Source organism: Macadamia integrifolia, unplaced genomic scaffold (assembly GCF_013358625.1).
Source record: "Macadamia integrifolia cultivar HAES 741 unplaced genomic scaffold, SCU_Mint_v3 scaffold2344, whole genome shotgun sequence".
Lineage (NCBI taxonomy): Eukaryota > Viridiplantae > Streptophyta > Magnoliopsida > Proteales > Proteaceae > Macadamia > Macadamia integrifolia.
This window is the reverse complement of record NW_024868649.1, coordinates 31,788-48,648: the sequence shown is the minus strand read 5'-3', so window position 1 is coordinate 48,648 and position 16,861 is coordinate 31,788. Positions and strand designations below refer to the sequence as shown.

At 45.8% G+C, this 16,861-nt stretch overlaps 1 protein-coding gene across 2 annotated transcripts in view; it reads right to left on the bottom strand.

The window, feature by feature from the left end:
* LOC122066321 (nicotinate phosphoribosyltransferase 2-like) overlaps positions 1 to 16,861 on the bottom strand; it is a 58,271-nt gene that overhangs the window by 34,652 nt on the left and 6,758 nt on the right. For both annotated transcript variants that reach the window (XM_042630143.1, XM_042630142.1), the window contains one exon: positions 4,118 to 4,193. In XM_042630143.1, coding sequence (XP_042486077.1) covers positions 4,118 to 4,193 — 76 coding nt within the window. The remainder of the gene's footprint in view (positions 1 to 4,117; positions 4,194 to 16,861) is intronic.

Genomic DNA, 16,861 nt, shown 5'->3' with positions numbered 1-16,861 from the left:
CTCGGTGCACCAGAAGTGAAGGAGGCCATGAAGGGAGATCCACAACAGGATGGTAGTGAGGTCTACCCAATTAAGCTGAAGAAGATGGCTCCACCTCCGGAGGAAAATTGACTTCTTCTAATCTGCCATGAACCACCCTCTAGGATATGGATTTTTACCAGTCCTCTAAGAATTTGAAAATAAAAAATCTATGGTCCATTAGGTAAATATCCATACTCCCTTGAACTCTCCATTGCTTGTTAAGGGAGAGCTTAATGATATGAAAAAGAGGTTGATCTTTGTTAATTGAAATTTGGTTATGGACCCAGTTCACATGGAGCGCCCATATGGGGCAGACTGACTAACCCTAGTTGGCTAAATCTCTAAAAATATAGAGGATTGGCTACATTAAGCATAACTTTTGATCTAATCTCAAAAGCTCTCTCTCTCTCCCCTTATTCTCTTCTGTCTCGCCCAATTGAAAGAGTGTCTCTGAGGATCTCCATTGCTATCCTTGGACTTGGAGGGTGTACCTTTGCCTAGTGAGATCGCTGCAAACCTTCGATCATCACGGTTCGTGAAGGGCCGTTTGTGAAGGGACGACGTGTACGGCAACTGGATCTTCTCTACTGCGTGGAAAGCTACTTTGAGGTAACCCTCGATACCTGTTTGCTTTCTGTTTAACATTGGTATCAAATCCCAAAACTACTGCCATTGCATCCGGAAGGGTCCAAAACCCTAAACCCCCAAAAGGCAAACTGTAACTCCCTATGGAGAGGCGACTATTTGAATCAAAACGCACATAGTGATTCTTCTTTTCTTTTAAATCATAAAAAAAAGGTTATTAAATTGAACCAATCTAACAATATGGTATCGGTTATGAATTGGGATCAGTCAAGGCCAATACTGATCCGTTCCAATTAGATTCAAGCCGATTTGATCCGATCCAATTCCTCAAATCATGGGCCAAAACATAGCCAAAAGAATATAAAACTCCTTCAAGAAAAAAAAAGTAATGCTTTTGATTTAAAATATATACATGCAACTTTAATGATTGAGTCATGATTCAATCAATCCCCATCACTCTTACAATCTCACACGAGGAGGTCCGCAACGTAAGGGCAAAGACCAAGAGCCAAACCACCATTTTTGCTCGCCACATGTGCAGGAAGAACCATGAGGCAAGGGGCATACAGCGTGTGAAATAGAAAAAAGAAGGCCAAAGGGCTTGTTGCTGGTTGGGGTGGTTTCACCGAGGCTACAAATCAAGTTTGCGCACCTAGTGCTGTTGACCGTAAACTATAATGGGGCTTCATTCAAAAGAATTTTTTTTTTCTTTTGAAAAAATAAAATTCCAATAGATAGGGGATGCATGAGCATACATGCACAACCATGCATGGTGACACATGATCATGAGCAACCAAACTCTACCTTTGACACTAATGTTAAATCTATTACATGGCATGCTAGACTGAAACACATAGGGCGAGACATGATGGCTAGGTTAGCTAGAGAAGGCCTTTTAGGCACACTCACTAAATTCGACCTCCCAACATGTGAGCCCTGTCCTAGAAAGTAAGGCTCTTGAAAAGCCTCTTAGGAAGACACTTCGAGCTACCCAACCTCTAGAGCTTACCCATCTAGACATTAGCATACCTATAAATGTAAAGGCATGCCATGGCGCCTCATATTTTCTCAAATTCAATGATGATTATTCGCAATACGATTATATGTATTTGATCACTCACCGCTACGAGGCATTAGAGTGCTTTAAATGTTTCGTGGCAAAGGTTGAGAATCAGTTGAGTGAGATCTTAAAGACTATGCGCACTGATCGGGGACGCGAGTATTTATCTGATCAGTTTAAAGAAGAATGTGAGGATAAGGGGATTTATAGGAAGTTGACCACTCTTCATACTTTGTAGCAAAATGACGTAGCGAAAAGGAGGAATGGGACACTCTTAGATATGTTTAGGTCTAACCTCCCAATATCTTTCTGGGGGAACTCCCTTTTGACTGCAACCTACATCCTTAACCGACTGCTTTCACAGTCAATTCCTTCGACCCCCTATAAATTATAGAAAGGTGCAAAGCCCAACTTAGGGGATATACGACCATAGGGATCAACACGTTACGGTCACAGAACCTCCCATAAGTTTGGGAAGTTTGGCCCTAGAGCTAAGAAACACATCTTATAAGATATCTCGACAGCTCAAAAGGTTAAGTTGTGTACAGGGAACATCCTGATAGAGGAACGACCAAAATAGAGTCACGGGATGTCGAATTTATTGAGACAGACTTTCCTAGAATTAGTGGTGCCAGCAGGGTTCTCAACCTCTTTAAGTTGGACGACGAGGAAAGCACCTCATCTACTTTTGGCAAGGGTGGGGAATTAACTCATCCTATGTCGCCAGAGAAAGTGAGACTAATAATCAGCCTAGTGGGAGTGTACCCCTAGACAATCATCAAGATTCCCTTATGCATAGGAGCACTCGTGGGCATGCTCCCCGTCGTCGTTTTGAGATTGAAGGGGAAGCTCTCATTTGTATTCCAAATGATGAGGATGAGCCTGCTTTTGTGCAAGAGGCGCTCTCCTCACCTATTAAGGATAAGTGGCAAGTTTCTATAAAGGATGAACTGAGTTCAATAAGTAAGAACCAGGTATAAAAGTTAGCTAACCTACCTCCTAGGCGTCAGACCATTGAAAACAAACGAGTTTTAAAGGTTAAATGCAAAGCAGATGGTTCAATTGACGTATAAGGCACGCCTTGTGGCGAAAGGCTATACCCAAAAAGAGGATGTAGACTGATGAGACTTTCTCCCCTGTGGTGAGAATTGTCTCAATTCTTTCTAGTCATTGTCGCAAAACAAAATTTGGAACTCTTACAAATGGATGTTCAAACTGCATTTCTCAATGAAGAACTAGATAAGGAGATCTTTTTGGATCAACTAGTGGGTTTTGACAAAACTGCAAATTTTCATCCGAAACATTCTAGATATGGCCTTAAACAATCGACTAGGCAATGGTACTTCAGATTTCATTATGCCATTACCTCTTCTCTCCTAACAATCATCTTGGAGTTGAGGCTTCATAGATGCGGAATGGGCAGGTTCCCCTGATGACCGTAAGTCTACTTCTGGCTATGGCAGTTTTGTTCGTGACGACCTTGTTACCTGGAGGACTAAGAAGCAAGTTGTTGTGGCTCAATTGAGTGCTAAAGAAGAGTTCGTGATATGGGTCATGGAATCTGTGAACTCCTATGGCTTCATGGTCTTCCCATTGATTTAGCTGTCCCTGTTACTCTTCCTATGCATCTCCACTGTGACAAAATCAGCCATTAGCATCGCTCACAACCCAGTCCAGAATGATAGGACGAAACACATGGACATCGATCGTCACTTCATGAAGGAAAAACTGGATTCAGGTCTTATAAGTGTGCCTTCTGTTCCTAGCAACGAACAATTGGCTTATATGTTTATAAAAAGTCTCAGTACCAAGATGTTTCATCCTATTGTTTCCAAGTTGGGTATGTGTGATATCTATGCACCAACTTTAGGGGGAGTGTTGTAATTTTGGTACAAGGGTAGAACTGTCCATAGGGGTATTTTGGTCTTGTACTCATTCTAGATTGTTCTCCTCTACATTATAAATAAAGCTGATCTGTGTCTCATTCGACGCAAGTCATTATTCCATTCAACATCTAAGAGTTTATTGTTTTGTTGTATAAGAAAGCAAATAAAAACCATTTCCAGAATTTTTTTGGTAGCATATTTCTCATCTTTTAAATACTTTCTAACTACTAAGATGTTGATAAAACTCTTCTATAAAATCCATAGTTGTATTTCTTTTTTCTTCTTAGAGTACATATCTTCTCAACCACTATTTCATGAATTGTTTCTTCAATTTCAACATATGTTATAATGAATGCAAGGTGAACCACAACAATTATAAAATTTAAAAATTTTTACCAAAAAACTATGATAAGTGAGCAAGTGCTATCATAATATGAGCAGCTGTCAACACAGTTTAAGAAAAAGAAAAACATAGTTATTGAAGAAATCATGAGGATTTGTTAGAAGACATAGGGGTGCAATCATATGTTTCTTAATGAAAAAAATTTCCATGACAATTGCCAACCATAAATGAGCTAACAAAGGCATGTGAATGTGTCCCACGAAGTGGTATCCCAAACATTCTTCCAGCAGCAACATTGCTGTCAAGAAAAGATGCAGCAGATATTAGATATATAAAAAAAAATGACCTCAAACAAGAATGAAAGCCATTGTAGAAAACAGAGAATGTGGGAAAAAAAAATTATTTGATAAAAGCGTACAGCTATTATTTTTCTCAGTTCTGTACACAAGTTCATATAAGCCCCTGATGGGGGATCACTTATTCCATTTACACCTTGCATTGATAAAACCTTTCCTTCTTGGTGACCTTAAATTTTATCAAGAGAAAGGAAAAAGAGAATAAAAGCAACGCAAAAATAAGAACAAGGCATGCAATGAAAGGGCCCTAACAAAAAACACCACCAATAAATAAAAGAGGAAATAAACACACACACAACACAAAATGATAACAATGGTTGTGAAGCCCTTAAGGCTAAAATCACCATAAAAAAGTAAACCCCGAAAAAATCCCTGACACAAACTCATGATTTGCAGTAAACAAACAAAAAAGATGCATACACTAAGTGAAGATACACTAACCAACCTCCTCTTACAGCTGTGCACCTACCCTCCTCAACATGAGGATTAGAATCAACAGGACCTGCTGTTAATCTGAGAACTAAGCCAAACACAGACAAATTTTGGAGGATAAACTGTTCAACTTGCCCCTCACCCTCAAAGAAACTCTTTAAATATGGAAAAAACATAAGTACAATAATGCCCTGAAGGGTATGATAAAAGAGAGAAATACAACAGAAAATACACTATATACAAAGAAGTACAGTAGAAACCCATGTCATCTAAACACTCCCCCTCAAACTGATGTTGAGTTTATCATTTCTGGTAACGATTTATCCGGTATTGAAGGTGTCTTGGGCCTCTTGGCCTATTTACAGCAACATTTTCAGATGAAAGACTTGGGTGCTCTCAGATATTCTTTAGGAATTGAGGTTTGTTCGTAGCAAGAAGGGCATTAGTCTATCTCAAAGAAAATATATGGTTCATCTTCTGTCTAAGACTAGCATGTTAGATTCTAAATCAGTTGATACCCCTATGGATCCTTATCAGAAACTTGGAGTTTGTGACAATAAGGAGTTTACAGACAAGCATCAATATAAAAGATTGTTAGGGAACTCATCTATCTTACTGTGACTAGGCCTGACGTAGTTTGCAGTTGCTGTAATAAGCTAGTTCACGGAGAAACCCAAGCAAGCTCACTGGGAGGAAGCATATCATATTTTGATATATCTTAAAGGTGCTCCAGGAAAGGGCCTCATTTGTAAGCCTCATAACCACATTAATCTGATGTTGACTATTCTGATGTCAATTGGGAAAGTACTGAAGGTGATAGTAGGTCAACCACTGGTCACTGTACACTTATTGGTGGTAATATTGTTACTTGGAAGAGTAAGAAACAAACTACATTTTCTCGGTCGAGTGCTAAAGCTGAGTATAAAGTTATAACTCATACTATAGTTGAATTAATGTGGTTAAAGTCACTTCTCCAGGAGCTCAGTTTTCCAATAAACAAGCCTATTGAAAAGTATTGTGATAATCAGAAAGCTATCTACCTTGCTGGTAATCCTATCTATCATGAACGAGCCAAGCATATTGAAGTTGATTGTCATTTTGTGAGAGATGTTGAAATGCGGAAGTTGATCTCCACTATGTTTGCCAATTTTGCAAATTAACATGGTGACTTATTTACCAAAAAGTCTAGTTTCGAATTGTGTTTCTTCAAGGTTGTTCCGAGTTGAGCATGACAGACATTTATGCTAAATCTTGAGGAAGAGTGTTAAAGTTATAGTTATGCCATACGGAGTATTTTGGTATTTCTTGAAGTATTTCTTTCATTTTAAGAGCCTAAGACTAATTACTCATGCTGAGGTCTTTATTGCTATTAGACACTATATTCATGTCATCATATGCCTATTTCTGATGGTTAGGGTATCTGAAACCCATAATCAAATCAGCCTATCTTTTCTCCCATATTTTCTTCTCATCTCTACTTTCTTCCTATTCTCGTTCTATCCAGGTACTGGTTAGTGCTTTTCTGATTTTGTCACTGTATAGTTGGCCAATAATTTTGTCTCAATTTTGAATCAGGAAACAGCCTCTCCGCAAAGTGGGGGTTAAGGCTGCGTACATTATGACCCTCCCAAGACCTCGCAGTGGAGGGAGCCTGGTGCACTGGGTATGCCCTATTTTTATGGTTGATGAATACTTTTGGGTCTCATGTATTATAAACAGGCCAGTCATGTCCTTCTCTAATCACGTCAGTTAACTCATTTCTAATAAATCTTTACTCGCAGAGGAAAAGAGTAGGATGCGTCAAAACAATTTTTCACTTGGTTATAGAGAGATTTATTTAAAAGTATACTTCCATTTAAAGGTCATTCAGTTTCAGTGGCAAAACTAATCCAGGGAGTGATTCTTGATGTTTCCCAGCAGGGATAAAAACATAATAGGACTTGATAAGTTCAAGGGAGTTAAAGAGTCCATGAAGGAAATTCTTGGCATACTCAGAATTAATGTAAATAGAATTCCACATATAGGCCATAAACCAATATTTCCACACTTAAATGAAATCAAATTTGCAAACAACAGAACTATCCATCCCAGCCATCTTAGTGGAATGAGCTATCCTTCTTAATCCTTCTTTTCCTCATCTTCATTAAGCAACTATTACACAACTAAACAATCCAATTGACCTGCCATCTAAACATGCTAATGTATGTACGATGAAATATACATATTTACACCATATATATGTGCCCTAGATGTATTAAATATGGGCTGGGAACTCCTGAACGACCATCAAGATAATCTGACCTAGACTACCTGATACGCTCAAATTAGTCATCCAGTGAGACAAAGGCACGTGGCATCCCAAGTGGGGACACGTGGCACCCAGCCGAGGTATATCCACCATGACAGGACTCCGGAGATCAAAGGAAGGCGGAGGCTTGAGTCCCCCTCAAAGAAGAGTGGCGCGCGAAGAACTCTAACTACGTAAGGAAGAGGAGATACCCGAATAGGGAATATCCCCCACGAAGGTAGGAAGACGTATCCTAGTAGGACTTAGAAAGGGGGTAATCCTATAAGAAGGAACCTTAAAAGACAGAACAAGTAAGTCAATACGCTCACACCATTACTCCTGTGAAAAAACTATTCTACCGGTCTCTAACTTGGGCGTCGGAGGACTAATCCCGGAGACACCTCTGGGCCTCTACCTTCTGTGCTTGTGCTGGATCGGCGCTCAGTCTCATACAAATTTTCGGTAGTAACAAATTGGCGCCATCTGTGGGAACGACAGAGTAATGGTGGGGAAAACCTACAATCGTTAGAAAACAAGAGCAGCGCCGAGTATGAATATAAATGAGAGGGAACCTTCAAAATCTCTCCCCCCCTCGGAGGACATCGGTGAAGAACGGGGAAACAATGATCGGGAAGGATCCGTGAGGGACCAGCGCTCGACCGGACATTCGGTGCGTAGAGACAGTAATCCTCCACCCCCTCCTAGGGCGTAGGAGTATGTGACTAGGGAGCAGTTCGACGCCCTTCAGGAGAAGTATGACCAAATGGCTGAGATAATGAGGGATGTCTCCAAGCCCGTCTCTCAAAAGACCAGAGAGGGAGCACGAGGCTCCCATGTCCAGCCAAAACGAGTTCAAGACAAGGACCGGAGTAGCTCAGGGTCGATAAGGTCCGGCCGGAATCCTCAAAATTGAGCAACAAGGGAGGGCCCCACACCCAAAGGACACGGTGCGCCACAGGGGCTAGGAATAAAGTACCGTGCCAAGGAGACAATCAGGGACATGAAGACCCAGGGTTGAAGCAAATGATCCTAGACCTGAAGGACGAAATCCAGAAGGTAGCAGAGAACCAGATAGGAACTCGCAACTCGGACCTCACCAATGACATGGCTCTAGTTGATGAGGTAATGAGGGATCCGCTCCCAGTCGGGTTTCGTCTACCTATGTACGACACATACGATGGGTCGGGGGACCCCGTCCATCATCTTGAAGGCTTCAAGGTCGCGATGCAGTTCCACCGAGTCTCGGAAAACATCATGTGTTGCGCCTTGCCCTTGACGTTCAGAGGAGCAGCAAGGCTATGGTATAACCGTCTGTCGACGAAATCAATTCACAGCTTTAGTGATTTGAGTTACTTCTTCGTGAAGGGATTCTCCAACAGCCAACCCCTTTAAAAGACTATATTAAACCTAACCAACATCAAACAGCATGAAGGAGAGTCACTGCGAAATTACATGAAGCACTTTCAGCAGGAGAAGATCACGATCAAAGGTCTGGACCCGAAGGAAGAGTTCACGGCCCTATTGGGAGGCGTCAAAGACAAAGAGCTAAAAAGATCTTTGGCAAAGCATACACCGAGGAACCTAGCTGAGTTGAGGGCTTGGTGCGATAAGTACATTCAGATAGAAGAAACCCTTTAAGCTCATGAAGAAGTTGAAGGGAAGGCGGGGAGGAAAAGGACCTCAAGAGGTATGATAAGCCTTCCGAAGGCAAGAGACGAAAGTGCGAACATGATCGGGCACCCAATCCGCCGAAGAAGTATGAAAGATATGCGCCCCTAAACCGAAGACGAACGGACGTGCTAATGCAAATAAAAGACTCCCTAGATACCAGAGCCATGAAGTGGCTAGGGAATATGGGACGACATCCTGAGAGGCGCAACATAGACAAATATTACCACTTCCACAGGGACCATGGCCACGATACCGAAGATTGTTGGCACCTGAAGGGAGAAATAGAAGGAATGATCCAAAGAGGATATCTGGGCCGATTCGCAGACCGCGAAAAGGAGGATGCCCAAGACGGCAATGACCGCAGGGACAACCGCCAAAGAGATGGCAGAGGTAGCCGTGAAAGAAGGGGCCAGCCTGCAGAGGCAATCAGAAACGGTAAAGGGACCGGACACCGGAGGAAGCTGACCATCTCACCTAAGCCGATCAAAAAAGCCCAACCAGGGTTATAGCAACTATCAGTGGAGGTTTGACCGTTGGAGAAAGTTTCATCTCGGCCAGGAAAACGAAGGCCTATACGAGAAGCATACATGTGGCCGAATGGTCAAACAAGAAGGCAAAGACGGGGATGGTAATCTCCTTCTCGGATGATGATCTGAAAGGGGTACAGACGCCACATGACGGTACCTTGGTAGTCACCATGACCCTAGCCGATTGCAGAGTAAAAAAGATCTTGGTGATAACGGCAGCTTAACTGATATCCTGTTCCTCAAAGCTTTCCAGAAGATGGGCCTAGACAAAGAAAAGTTGACGAAGGTCGAACACCCATTGCAAGGGTTCTCGGGTGCCCCGGTCAAAGTAGAGGGGTCGATCGAGTTACCAGTAAGGGCCGGCACTGGAGACCGCCAAGTAACAGTCATGATCAACTTCCTGGTAGTGGACATCACTTCAGCGTACAACGCCATACTAAGGAGAGTCGGCTTAAACCAGTTAAAGGCCATTGTCTCCACACCACATCTCAAAATGAGGTTTCCAACCAAAAATGGAGTCGACAAGTGTCAAGGTGACCAAGAGGCGTCCCGAAAGTGCTACACCACCACCATATGGGGAAAAGAAAAGGCAGGCGAGGCGCTACCGATAGAAGATCTGCGTGATGAAACCAGTTATTAGAGGAGGGAACCGGCGGAGGAGCTGATACAAGTTGACATCGAAGAAGGGGATAACACTCGCCAATTCCAAGTTGGGGCCTTAATGCCAAGGCAACAACGAGAAAAGCTCATCTCGTTCCTCCAAGACAACTCTGACGTCTTCGCCTGGTCAGCCTTGGACATGCCTGGAATAGCCCGAGAGGTAATAGAGCATCGTTTGAGTGACGACCCGACTAAAAAGCCAATACAGCAGAAGAAGAGGACCTTCGCCCCCTAAAGGCAACAGAAGATAGATGAGGAGATAGAGAAGTTGCTGAAGGCCAAGTTCATCTGCGAAATCCAATACCCTGAATGGATATCCAATGTGGTGATGGTCCCGAAGGCCGACGGGAAATGGAAGATATGCATCGACTTCACAGATTTAAACAAGGCATGCCCAAAGGACAGCTACCCCCTGCCGAAGATAGACCTGCTCATCAACGCCACTTCAGGACACGACGCATTGAGCTTCATAAACTCATACTCAAGGTACAATCAGATCAATATGTGTGAGGCCGATGTCCCGAAGACCTTTGTAACCGAAGGGGGCTGTATTACTATGAAGTGATGCCCTTCGGGCTAAAAAATGCAGGGACCACTTACCAAAAGCTAGTAAACAAAATCTTTAAGGGGATAATCGACGAGACCATGGAAGTGTACGTGGATGACATGCTTGTGAAAAGCCTGAAGGCGGAACACCATATCTGAGACTTAGAAAAGGTATTCCAAGTACTGAGGTAATACGGTATGAAGCTGAACCCGACGAAGTGTGCTTTCAGAGTAGCATCGGGAAAGTTCCTTGGCTTCATTGTCTCAGAGAGGGGGATCAAAGCCAACCCGATAAAAATACAAGCCATCCGAGATATGAGGTCACCACAGAATGTGAAGCAAGTCCAGGAGCTGACAGGCAGAGTCACCGCCTTAGGACGATTTATGTCTCCGTTGGCTAACAAGTGCCTTCCTTTCTTTAAGGCCTTGAAGGGATCCAAAAAGTTTGAATGGACGGAGGAACGCGAGAAGTCCTTCGAATGGTTGAAGGAGTACTTAGTGACACCCCCGCTACTGACGAAACCGAACACTAGGGATACCTTGCAGTTATACCTAGCTGTATCGGTAGTAACAGTAAGCACGGTATTGATAAAGGAAGAAGGAAGAACGAAGAACGAAGAAGGAAGACAACAGCGGCCAATATACTACGTTAGCCGAACACTTTTGGACACAAAAACAAGATACAGAAAGATGGAGGTGGCATACGCCTTGGTGATAGCAGCAAGAAAGCTGAGGCCCTATTTTCAATCGTATACAGTATGCATGCTCACGGACCAACCCCTGAAGAAGATACTGCAGAAGTCGGATATGTCCGGCAGCCTGGTAAACTGGGCAATAGAGTTAGGAGAATTTGACATCCAATACAAGCCGAGAACCGCGATAAAAGCACAGGCCCTAGCCGACTTAATAGTCAAGACAACGCTCTCAGATGAACCCCAAGAGTCTGTTGAGGCTTGGGCAGAAAAGACTTAGACATTGTATGTGGATGGTCCATACAACCGTGCGGGAAGCGGCATAAGGATCATACTTGTCATCCCCGAAGGATTCAAGATCGAGTATGCCCTACGGTTCGACTTCAGTGCCTCCAACAATGAAGCTGAGTACGAAGCACTGATAGCCAGAATTAATCTAGCGTGGCTTTGATGGTACAAGAGTTGGTGGTGCACAGCGATTCGCAGCTCGTGGTGCGACAAGTGAATGGAGACTATGAAGCTAAGGAACAAAGGATGGCCGAATACCTAAAGGCGATGAGAGAGAAAGTGGCGGCCTTCAAGGAGTTCAAGGTAAGACAGGTGCCGCGGGCAGAGAATGCCTGTGCAGATGCATTGTCGCAGTTACCTCAACCAAGCACCGAAAGAGCCCAAGAGGTGTTACACGTTGGTGAAAACGGCCCTAGCTGGATGGATGCCATAATTAAGTACTTGAAGGAAGGAGTGCTCCCCAAAGATAGGGACGTGGCAAGGAAGGTACGAATGCGGTCAGCACGGTTCATATTGAAGGACGAGACGTTGTACAAGATAGGGTTCACCACACCATACCTTAAGTGCCTGAACCTTGTCGATGCCTAGTATGCACTCCAAGAAGTACGCGAAGGGATATGTGGCTAACATCTGGGAGCCCGGGCCCCACAAAGTGCTAAGGCAGGGCCAATTCTAGCCGACTATGAGGAAAGATGCAGAGGAGTTCGTTAGGAAGTGCATTAAATGTCAAATGTTAGCCCCCATCCTTAGGCAGCAAGCCACTGAGCTTTCCTCCCTGTCAAGCCCGATACCATTTTCCATGTGGGGAATGGACATCCTGGGTCCGTTCCCCCTTCCCCCTAGCCACGAGGCAAAGAAAGTTTGTTGTGGTGGCGGTTGACTACTTAACGAAGTGGGCAGAAGCCGAAGCACTGGCTATGATATCCAAAAAGAATATAAGGGACTTCTTCGAGAGGGCGGTGGCTTATCGGTTCGGGATCCCCCGGGCAGTAGTAACGGACAATGGAACTTAGTTCGCTAACCCAACTTTTTACTTGTTTTGTGAGGCCCTCGGCATTGACCATAGGAAAACATCCGTCGGATACCCATCGACCAATGGGTTGACGGAGGTCACCAATCGTACCCTGCTCCAAGGAATAAAGAAAAGATTGGATGATGCCAAGGGATTATGGGCAGAAGAGCTACACAACATCCTTTGGGCTTACCGCATGACTGAAAGATCAGCAACCGGAGAAACACCCTTTAATTTAACTTACGGCACCGAAGCTGTGCTCCCGGTTGAGGTAGGAGCCATGACCCATCGAGTTCAATACTACGATGAAGAAGAAAACGACAAAGGGCTTCGAGCTAATCTGGACCTCCTGAATAAAGTGCGAGAAGCGTAGCGGGAAAGGATCACAACCTACCAGCAGAAGGTTGCAAGACATTACAATACAAAAATCTGAAGGAACGAGTTCAGGGTGAGTGATCTCGTCCTAAGAAGGGCGGAGGTATCGTACCCGAAGCATCAAGGAAAGCGAGCTCCAAATTGGGAAGGGCCTTACAGAGTTACCAGGATAATACGACCAGGGTCCTATCACCTGGAGACTACGAGGGGAGAAAGGGTACCCCGATCATGGAACTCGAACTTGAGGAAATTCTACCAGTGGTAATAATGTGCCTAGTAGTAGTAGCGTACACATTTACTTAGCTATTGTTTTGAATTCTTAAGCACTTTCAATTTGTAGTTCTCCATATCAAGCTTTTCGGAGGATTTTCATTTCAAAATATATAAGCTGGATTACGGCAATTGTTTCCAGATAATGGCTATGAAACGTACATCCTCCGATTAGGCGCTCAAACCAAAGCCGAGCTGACATGACCGAAGTAATATCCCACAGTTGGGAGCTTAGGCCGAAGCCGAGCGGACCTGACTGACAGGACACCCCTTAATTGGGAGCTTAGGCTAAGGCCAAGCTGACCTAACCAAAGGTCTCTCCCTCGTTGGGTGGCTCAGGCCAAGGCCAAGCAGACCTGACCGAAAGGGCCCCCCCTCAGTTGGGGGCTCAGGCAGGGCCGAGCATACCCTACCGAAGGTTCATTCGAAGTCACAAGAGGGCCGCCAATAGCGCCCCTCATCCTTCGATCATGAAGGAAGTGCCTATGGCTGGGGCTGAAGGAAAACACCACTCAAGAGACTTGCGTAGGAGCTTCAGCCTTTATGCTCCCACCATCGGACGAACAACCCACCAAGACAGATCCTTGTAATTAAGGTTGGCTATCACTTGACAAAATCACTTGCATAAGAGCTTCGGCTTTTATACCCCTACCTGTCAGCCAAAGACCTGTGACAGTCCTTCGGGTTCGAAATTAATCATCGGGATTGCAAAAAAAAAATAGGGGGGCTAGAATACAAGGGAATCTGAAGGAAGAAAGAAAGTGTTCCATTCCTCAAAAAGGCCCAAAGGCCAAAATTACAGAGGCCTGAAGGCCAAAGTTGCAAAAATAAGGGATACAAAAAAAGAGACCCGAAGGCCAAAAAGTAATCAAAAAGAACAAGGTAGACATCTCAAGGGGCTTCGGTCAGGAGAACGGCTTCACTATCAACAGCGTTGGGGACATCTCGGTCTGAACCATCACGACCAGGAGTAAAGGGGACTTCGCGGGGTCTCTGAACCTCCTCCTCATCACCACTCTCCTTGAGCTCAGTCATCTGAGTGGCCACAGGGGCACGAGCCGAGGCTGCTCCACCTTCCTCCTAAAAAATTAGGCCACTATCCTCAAAGGATACCTCAGGGTAATGCTCGAGAACCCAGTCTCGGACCTCAGTCGAGCCCATCGTGTATCCTAGAGCAGCAGCCTGCTTAACCTCTTCATAGAAGTCTTCGGAGGCCCTATACATTTCGACCCCTCGGGCTTCGGCCATTTCAAGCCTCGCGGACATTTGGGACCTTAGCTCCGATAGTTCCCGATCATGCTCTTGACGAACCCGAAGGAGCTTAGTCTCCAGATGCTCTACCTTCTCAAGTAGAACAGAGCGCTCATTCTCCAGGCTCACCTTCTCCAGCTCGGATCTCTCCAAGTCCCGAACCATGGCCTCAATTCGGACGATGAGCTGGGCAAGTTGGTATTGGGCCTGAAGAAAAGCATAAGTTATAGAAATGAGATACATCGATCAAGAAGGAAATCTAAAGGCCGAAGGAAGCTTACCCCTACCATGTAGAAGCAGGCACTAGTCACCATGGTCGAGGTCCCCTGCTTCTGGGCATCGGAAACATCTCTCGGGAGGTTCCCCTTCAGCACCAACTAGCGGGCACCCTTCCAACGGCGAAAGAATCATCCTCCTTCACAGACTAATCGAGGACGAAGCCACGCTCGCACCTACCTCGGTTTAGAATCGAGCTTTGGAAATTAACATTGGATGGAGGCTCAAGCGGAGTAGAGGCATCTCGGTCCGGTGCGGCCAAGGCCTGAATGGCCCCTTCGGTGGGATCGCACGCGAGACCCCTCTTCCTCTTAGAAGGAGGCTTGGTCGGCTCAAAAGCTGAAACCTTCCACTTCTCCTTTTGCTTTTGCTTCTGCCTCTACTGCTCCTCCCTCGCTCGGGCTTCTCTTGCTCAGGCCTCCTTCGTTTGGGTCTGCCTGGCGACCGTAGCTGCCTTAACATCCACCTTGGAGAGTTGCACTACATGGGAGAAGCGAAAGTTAGCACAAGGAAGAAGCAGATGAGGCAAGAATGAAATCGGGTGAACCTAAGACTCACCCAGGCTAAGCCCAAATTGAAACGGGACGGTGTCCGATTGAAGACTATCGGACTCGACTGGCGGACTCCGAGGCCTGCCTTTGGCCAATGCCAGTGACTCCGCGTCCACCCCGAAGAGGGCTGGCGCGGAGTTCACATCCTTCAAGTCAAGGATGTCCCAGACGTTGCCGATGGGGAAATCCTCGGCCGATCTCACAAAGAAGTACTTATGCTTCCAACCGTGGATCGACGTAGGATACCCATTCAGCAGCCTAATGTCCTTCTGAGGGCTGAAGTAATACCAGTCCGAGTCCCCTTTATTGGCACCGAGGGACAGACAATTAAGAAAAAGAGGAAGGGAGATGGGCCTTTGAATCCGAGAGAAGTATACTATAAAGCTAAGGATCTACCGCCACCCATTTGGAGTCAACTGGGCTAGGCAGATTCTATAGTGCCGAAACACTTGGCTGAAGAAAGGGTGAAGAGGAAGCTGAAGCGCTGCCTTGAAAGCATCTCGGTAGAAGCAGAGTTCACCAGGGCTCCTATAACTGGCCCTGTCGGTGGGCCTCGAGAGCCGAAGGTCGAACTCGCCCGGGATACTACAGGAGACCCTAAGCTCATTGAGCTCGACCTCAGAAATAGTAGATACTATGTCCCTAGCCTCTAAGCGAAGAGACTCATTCGTCTGGGCTCGGGATTCAAAAACCCCTTCTATAATATCCTCAACGCTCGGACCACCTGCGGATCCGCGGGGTGTTACAATAGAGGAAGAGACACAGGTCTGGGGCTACGATTCTTGGGGGTTAGAGATGGTCCCCTCAGAGGACGAGGGCCTACTACCGAAGGAGCTAGACATGGAACTTACTGATGACGATGGATGAGGAAACCGAAGACAAAGGAGAGAGTATGAGACCGAAGGTTGATGGCTCTGGTAGAGAATGCCTAAAATGAGGGGAAGGTAGCTTTATATAGGCAAGGTAACGACGATCCGACTGCTCAAGGCCATTATGACCAAGACAAGTCATCAATAGGGAATCCCGAGGCACTCCCAAGCAAAACACACGAGTGACGCGTCGCTCGAGCCAAAGACACGAGCGATGTACTACTTAAGTCAAACGCACGAGGAATCAAACCTCTTTCGTCCTTCGGTTGGGGGCTCAGGCCAAGGCCGAGCAGACCTGACTGAAGGTCATTACCTCGGTTGGGTGCTCAAGCCAAGGCCGAGCAGACCTGACCGAAGGTCTCTACCACAGTTGGGGGCTCAGGCCAAGGCCAAGCAGACCTGACTGAAGGTCACTACCTCGGTTGGGGGCTCAGGCCAAGGCCGAGCAGACCTGACCGAAGGTCTCTACCTCCGTTGGGGGCTCAGGCCAAGGCCGAGCAGACCTGACCGAAGGTCTCTACCTCAGTTAGGGGCTCAGGACAAGGCCGAGCAGACCTGACCGAAGGTCACTACCTCGGTTGGGGGCTCAGGCCAAGGCCGAGCAAACCTGACCGAAGGTCTCTACCTCGATTGGGGGCTCAGGCCAAGGCCGAGCAGACCTGACCGAAGGTCTCTATTTCGGTTGGGGGCTCAGGCCAAGGCCGAGCTGACCTGACCGAAGGTCACTACCTCGGTTGGTTGCCCATGCCAAAGTCGAGTAGACCTGACCGAAGGCCTCTACCTCAAACAAGACGAAGGCCGAATCTGAATGAAAAGGGCCGAAGGAACATAAAGAAAGGGGGAAAAGAAAGGCGTGGTTACTCCCACTAGAAGGGTTTCTTAGTGGCAGTAAGGGGGCTTCTG